General features: G+C 34.7%; 2 protein-coding genes across 3 annotated transcripts; one reads left to right on the plus strand and one right to left on the minus strand.

Moving 5' to 3' along the window:
• Positions 1-412: 412 nt before the first annotated feature.
• LOC135849858 (large ribosomal subunit protein eL18-like) lies at positions 413-1624 on the minus strand. Its single transcript, XM_065370488.1, has 5 exons — positions 1468-1624; positions 1246-1332; positions 959-1165; positions 751-874; positions 413-670 (listed from the first exon to the last, which is right to left on the minus strand). Exons 1-5 carry the CDS (start codon positions 1468-1470, stop codon positions 525-527), a joined length of 567 nt encoding a protein of 188 aa, XP_065226560.1. The 5' UTR covers positions 1471-1624; the 3' UTR covers positions 413-524.
• Positions 1625-5294: 3670 nt separating this feature from the next.
• On the plus strand, positions 5295-6481 carry LOC135842132 (uncharacterized). 2 transcript variants are annotated; one of them, XM_065359513.1, is made up of 5 exons: positions 5295-5352; positions 5487-5634; positions 5713-5972; positions 6053-6216; positions 6306-6481. In XM_065359513.1, the coding sequence occupies exons 2-5, from the start codon at positions 5556-5558 to the stop codon at positions 6409-6411; spliced, it is 609 nt and encodes a 202-aa protein (XP_065215585.1). In that variant the 5' UTR covers positions 5295-5352; positions 5487-5555; the 3' UTR covers positions 6412-6481. The 2 variants fall into 2 exon arrangements, with proteins under 2 accessions (XP_065215585.1, XP_065215576.1); XM_065359504.1 differs by lacking the exon at positions 5295-5352 and adding an exon at positions 5381-5399.
• Positions 6482-6981: the final 500 nt, after the last annotated feature.

Here is a 6981-nt window from a genome sequence, read left to right on the forward strand (position 1 = left end):
TCAGCTTTCGATGTGGATTCCGAATCTGGTTCTCTTACTAAATGTCGAAATACTAAACTATTTTATGATTAAAAGCAATGTATATTATCAAGTATATGATAGATGTTAAGTCTGGATCTGATTTTTCGAATATTCCGTCATATCTCAAGTTGTCTTCCTTACGCTTTTGAATCAATTTTTACAAAAAAAAAAAAAAAAAATCCAGAAGTTCACATCGATTTCATTACGTTGAATCAATCAAACCTAAACGCAGCTAACACCGATGTCTGATCAATTCAACGTAATAGACAAGCCCTTGGATACAGATATCGACATATCATTATCATATTCCATCTTTCATAATGAAAAACTACCATCTGGTGTTAGTCATTTCTCAAACTCACGATCCTCCAACATGAATAAAACATCAACGTAACAAAATTCAAAGGGACTTTATTGATATCCTTCGAAATAATGATCTTAAGACGACATATTTTTCTCAAAATATATAAAACAGAAAATTGGATATTAACGGTACGTTTGTCTTATTTCTTATAACCGCAACCACGTCTACGACCTCTGGCACGTTCGAATTTCCTGCCCTTAGAACGGACATACGGTTTAGTGTGCGAATGCGGTACACCTGGAGCTTTTCCGAAGTGTTTGCAGGCTTCTCTATCGCAACGTTTTCCTGAATACAAAAAATTCTCATTGGTAAATCATCGTACAACTAGCTTAACGTAGTGAAAAAAACATATAGATATATCATACCTTGCATTAGTACGGTGTTTTTACCAGTTGGGGCTTTCAAAGCGAGCTGATCGAATGTCAAAATTTCACCACCGGCTTTCAAAACGCGAGCTCTGGCTTTTGAAGTTATACGGAGACAGCAAATCTATAATCGTAATGATAATTCAACGTTAGTTCCATATTCAAAACGAAATGAAAATATTGATAATAGAGGTTATCTTTATCTTACCTTCAAATTAGGGAGCTTGAAGAGACGAGGATCATCGACAACGGTACCAACGATTACAGCAATACGCGATTCACGACCTTTATGCGACATCATTTTAGCGATTTTAGAAAGAGATACAGGCGGTCTGTTCACTTTCGTCATGAATAATCTCTTCAGGATTATTCTATTAAATTTGGATTCCGTTCGCCTGACGAGGAATCGGTACAGCTGTAGAAATAAACACAAAAATAAGGACAAGTACGAATGATGGAATATGATTTAACAAATGTGAACAACATTTAACTCACTTTTACTAACAACAAACGGTAAACATCCTGAGAGAGAGGATAATCCCTCGGAGTTTTCTTCTTGTTTCGGTGTTTTACGTCGATACCCTAGAACAAACACACGTCGTCAGATTAGAAGCGAAATACATGACAATTTTAATCGTATTATACGTAAGATACATGTTAAAGTATTATAGACGAACTATTACAAATTATTCGATTAAATTTTAATAAATTACTCACCATTTTTCTGAATTTAGTGAACTTATTTCACTACGAAATCGAAATTTTCCCGATGAAAGTTTTTCATTCACGACACGAGGCGGATTTTCGTAAACAAAATTTCAGTTTTGGGCTTTTCAATTCGCAACGAAGATGAGTCAATTCATCTAACTCGTGTTGAATTTTTTTCACTTTTTTTTCAAATAATCGGCGATTAAATAATTTTAAAGTATTTTAATCGTTATTAGTTTGAATAAAAAAGTAATAATTAATTGAAAATTAACGCGGAATTCGATTTAAAATGCAAACAATGGATATACTACACCGCCATTATGTTGTTTCGGCTCTGCGTCGTGTACGGTGATTATTGCTTCGTTCTTTTCTTTTCAAGTTTTCATGCTCCTGCCCGTTCATTTCAATTTCAACTACGAGCACTTTTTTGAATTTTTTGTGCCCAAATTTTTTCTGAAATTAAAAATTCTGATTCTAGCGACTGGGCAGCTACAAATGCAGCAATCTGATCGGCAATGCGTTGTTTTTTTCCTTATTTGGACTTTGGAGTATTAGAGAGACAAAGACTTACTTACAACTTTGAACTTACAACCCTTTGAGTCTGAGCTTTCAGATTGAAATTAAAATTTTCGTTCATAAAAGCATATGGTCGAAGATTGAAATATTATCTGTAAGTATTGTTCCCATATTCTCAACTGGATCATCCAATTTCGTTTATATGTATCAATCACGTGAATAATCAAATGATCTAGTCTACGTAGATGAATAAAACCCTGCAAAAAATATAGCTATAATCATCATAGTAGGCAAAGCACCATTATTTTCAATCTACCTACTCAGGTTATTCTTAAATATTTTCTATTCGATCACGTAAACAAATACGAACATTCAAAATAATTTCAACAAAATTTTGAGATTATTTTTGAATTTAATTACTTGTACCTACCTACCAAATCTCCTAAAAAAAAACAAATTTCAAACCAGCCCCCAATTCTTCAACCGGACGAAGGGAAATCGATGAAGAGCTCCAAAATACAACCACTTGTCAATATTTCAGCACCTGAAATTCATTTCTCGATTTTTGAAGAATTTTCCAAAATTCTCAGTAGACCAAAAATGGTAAAAAAAAGTCAAAATTTTGCCAAATTGACAGAGAAAGCTGAAATTTAGTTTTTACTACCATTTTTGACCTTCCAAGTCCATTGATGATGATTTCAAACAGTTCTGGAACCGCCAGTTTTCGAAAAAAAAAACGCTGCAATTATATTAGAATTGAAATGAAATTCAATACCTATACTTAATGTAAACCTTGGATTTGCCAAATTTGAAATTACCATCTTTGTGACTCATTCGATCGATTCAGAAACATATCTGGTTGGACCGGTTCAAATCCATTTTCCCCACAGATTGAGTAGATATTGAAAAAAAATCAAAAATCGCTCGTCAAAGCTGCAGAACAGTTTGAAATCATCACCAATTGACTCTTCAAGCCGAAAATAGAGTACTTACTACAAACCAAATTCTAGCTTTTTATCTCAATTCGGCAAGATTTTGATTAACTTTTCATATGATTTTTCCTGTAACTTTCAAAATTGAGCTATTTTGGGTCAAATTCTTGAAGAAATCATGAAAACGTGATTTTAAGGTCTTTTCGAAGAGTTGAATTTCAGAATTTGACCTAAGATAGCTCAATTTTGAAAGTTACCGGAAAAATCATATGAAAAATTATCGAGCACTTGCTAGTGTGTTTCAAATGTAAATTCTTCGATTCATTTGAAAAACTATACACAAACACCTTTTTTAGGGATGCCTAAAATGGAGGGCTCTAAAAAAAGGGTTCAAAATTACGAATAAATACAAGGAGCTTAATTCAACTTTTTCGTCTAGATAGTCGAATATATGCATCAAAACGTTATGTTTGGCGCAAATTGCAGGTTCCTAGTTTTCCAGGGGTTCCCAAAATATCGTAATCACGAAAAATTGGAAAATTGAATTTTTTGAGTACCAGCGAAAATTATTATTGAGCTGAAAATTTGGTAAGATGGAGGTCTTTCAGATACTAATGAACTGTAAAAAGCTTTTTAGCGGGGCTCAAAGGGCTAGGTTCAAAATGGTGGTTCCAGAATTTTCCAAAAATCAAATCCCCGAATTTCTGCCCCCGAGGATCGAAAATGAAAAAACCTCTTCGAATAAAGTTTATCGGCTTCAAACAGATATATTTTACGCTAAAAAAGTTTTTGAAATTTATACTCAGTGGCAGTGGTTCCTAAAATCATTTTTTATTCGCAACTTTGGGAACCCCTGATGAAGCATTGTTGAGTGCCTTTTAAAAAAATGTTGGAGCCAAAAAAATTTCCTTCACTCCATCTCCCTTGCCCCCTAGGCCCAAAAAACGCTTTTTTCGGGAAAAAAATCATACTTCAACGAGTTTTGAACAAAAAATTTTGAATTCACCCAAAATATGTAGAGGAAACATGGGTCTATCCACACGAATTTTTTCGACATTTTTCGGCCCGCCGGGGGGGGGGGGAGATATTGACAAAAGAAAGTTTGAAACCGCCGTATCTCCGAACCTAATTCTAGCACACAAATTTTTTTTTCTTTCAAAAAAATTTCTGCATGAGTACTATAATTGGTATTTTTTTCAAATTTTTTCGCTAGATGGGTCATCTTCAAAAATTCGAAAAACACTCAAAAATGTATTTTTTGTGTCACGGAACCACCAAAAAAAGCGATATTGCTAGTGATATAATTCTGAAATTTTACATGCGGACCTATAAAAACAATATATGTAAAACCAACCAACTTCTTGAAAACTTTATTTTGGGGCCATAGGCACCCCCTCCCCCAATTTTGGGACGAGAGAAGATCGACAATATGGGTATCGTTTTCATATGAATCGAACTTGCTGAACACGAATAATGAAGTTAGATTTGCAGTTGGACCCTCCTAAGGGTCACATTGGGGGAGGGGGTTGCCCAAAAATTCGATTTTTCGTGAAAACATGTTTCAAAAAAAAAGGTGGTTTTTTTTACAAAATTTAGGAGAAATCGTCATTTTGACTTGTAAGGTATCCTAAAAGGAAGATATGGGCCCTCAATACCGTCAATGGCTATACTGAAGCATATTTCACGAAATGTCTAGTTTTTGGGCAACCCCCCCCCCCAAATGTGACCCTTAGGAGGGTCCAACTGCAAATCTAACTTCATATTCGTGGTCAGCATGTTCGATTCATATGAAAACGATACCCATATTGTCATGTCGATGAGTTTTTCGCGTAAGCAAGAAGGTATCCAAGTAGGTACCTACCTACAGTGTATTAGTTGTACTGGACATTGATTCGCAATCTAAAAATGATCTTGAAACTATTTAAAAAATCAATTTCTGGCTTTGTAATTGTAATGTAATCAGAATAAGCTGAAATTCACATATTTACTGTACGAAAACAAATTCATCAATACACTATCAACATGTAGGTATTTTTATACCCCATTGTTTCAAAAAAATCTGTTTTAGTAGAGGCTTAGAGGTTAATTTTGAGGCAAACGTCATGATAAGGGTGCTTGGTTTACATTTTCAGTGAGATAGACCTCAAATACGTATTTAGCAGCCTTATTGAAAGTTGAATTTGAGGAATACCTACTTGTCACTTTTAAATTTTTTCTTTTTGTGGTATTTTGCCCAAAATACAGTATCTACTTTTATTGATTAGAAGTCGATAGGCAGAGTTCATCGATGTTATAAAATACGTATCTGATTTATTTAAACTTCCCTCAGTAAAAATTAGCTAGGTACCTACTCTTGAAATTCTTTTGTGCAACGTTGATAGCGAGCAGCGCGGTTCACGATCAACGCACGTTGTACAACGTATCATGACGGTCTCTAGTCCCTATGGTATGCTATTTTGTTTTATCTTACGAACAGATAATTCCTAGGCCAATGTACGAATAGGTACTCTGTATTACTGAAGAGTTTTTTATTTTTTTACAACTCTTTTAATGTACCTATTTTTTGTTGGTGAAAAACAGAGATGACTGCATCGCTACTTAGCATTACTTCACGACGACAACATCTTTGAAAATCATTTCAGTTTCAACATGTTGCCTCCTTGCAATAACTTAATCGGTGAAGCAGTCTCTCGAATCCTGTGGGAAGGTCAAGAAATCGAGGCTATTCGTAAGTTTCATTCTACACCTTAATAACATGCGCTTTTTTTTAAACTAATCTAAATTCTAAATGATGAATTATTCTTAGAAAACGCGCCGGAATTAGTCTTTCAAACGATGGGATTGCCAGAGAATGAACAGCACCAGAATGATAGCCTGTTCATCTTAGACGTTATCGGCCAACGACTTCTTGAAGGGTTAAAATTTACGAAAGTCGAAGATCCTGATGACGGCGTATCCACGTACTCCTACGTCGACGGTGCCACAACGTATTATTATTATATAGAAGCGAACTATAGTAAAGGAAAAGCACCTAATGGAGCCAATTGGCTTCATGTATTCTTGGGGGTATTAAAAAATATTGTTACCTACATTCCTTATCTTTTGTATAATTTGAACGAAACACTTACGAATATTGACCATTTCAGCGGGAAGTCAAGGAAGGCCCACAGTATACCAGTGATCCTGATCCGTGCGAAGTTATTAAAATCGACCCGAGAAAACTACCAACGTTTCCAAGTGATCCTGAAATTGATAACATGAAACGTATCAAAGCTATATGCACCAAGATGACCAACGCGTGGTGTAAATTGTATGTATGCATGATGACTGTATGAAAACACTATTGTGTTAAGTTTTAAAAGTACCAGTAGGTATTTCAAAAATATATTACCCTTTTAGATGGAAGTGTTGGGGTAAATCGAAATCCAGCTCCAGTAGCGCTCGTTCCTCCGGTAGTAGCAGCAGGCGAGGTTCTGCTAGCCGCGGAAGCTCTAGTGTAGAATAATTATTTATTTTTTTGTTTATACGATCTAGTTTAATTAAATGCTTTAATGAGAATATCAATATCAAGTACATATTCGCTTATTTATTTCCAACCAGCCCCCAATTTTTGAACCGAACAAACGGAAATCGATGAAGAACTCCTCCAAATATACAACCACTTGTCAATATTTCAGCATGTTGAAATTCATTTCTAGATTTTTAAAGAATTTTCAAAAATTCAATTGGCCAAAAATGGTAAAAAAAACACAAAATTTTGCCAAACTGACATAGAACGCTGAAATTTGATTTTTACTCCATTTTCAAACTACCAAGTCAATTGATGATGATTTCAAACAGTTCTGGAACCTGCAGTTTTCAAAAAAAAAAAAACCACTCCAATTGTCCAATTATTAGAATTGAAATGAAATCCAGTACCTTACCTATCAACTTAGATTTACCAAATTTGAAATTACCATCGTGTGACCCATTCGATCGATTCAGGGACATATTTTTCTGAATTTGGTTGGACCGGTTCAAATCCATTTTTCCCACAGATTATAAATATTGAAAAAAAACACTCAAGATCGCAGAA

This window comes from Planococcus citri, chromosome 1, assembly GCF_950023065.1.
Source record: "Planococcus citri chromosome 1, ihPlaCitr1.1, whole genome shotgun sequence".
In the NCBI taxonomy this organism is placed as follows: Eukaryota; Metazoa; Arthropoda; class Insecta; order Hemiptera; family Pseudococcidae; genus Planococcus; species Planococcus citri.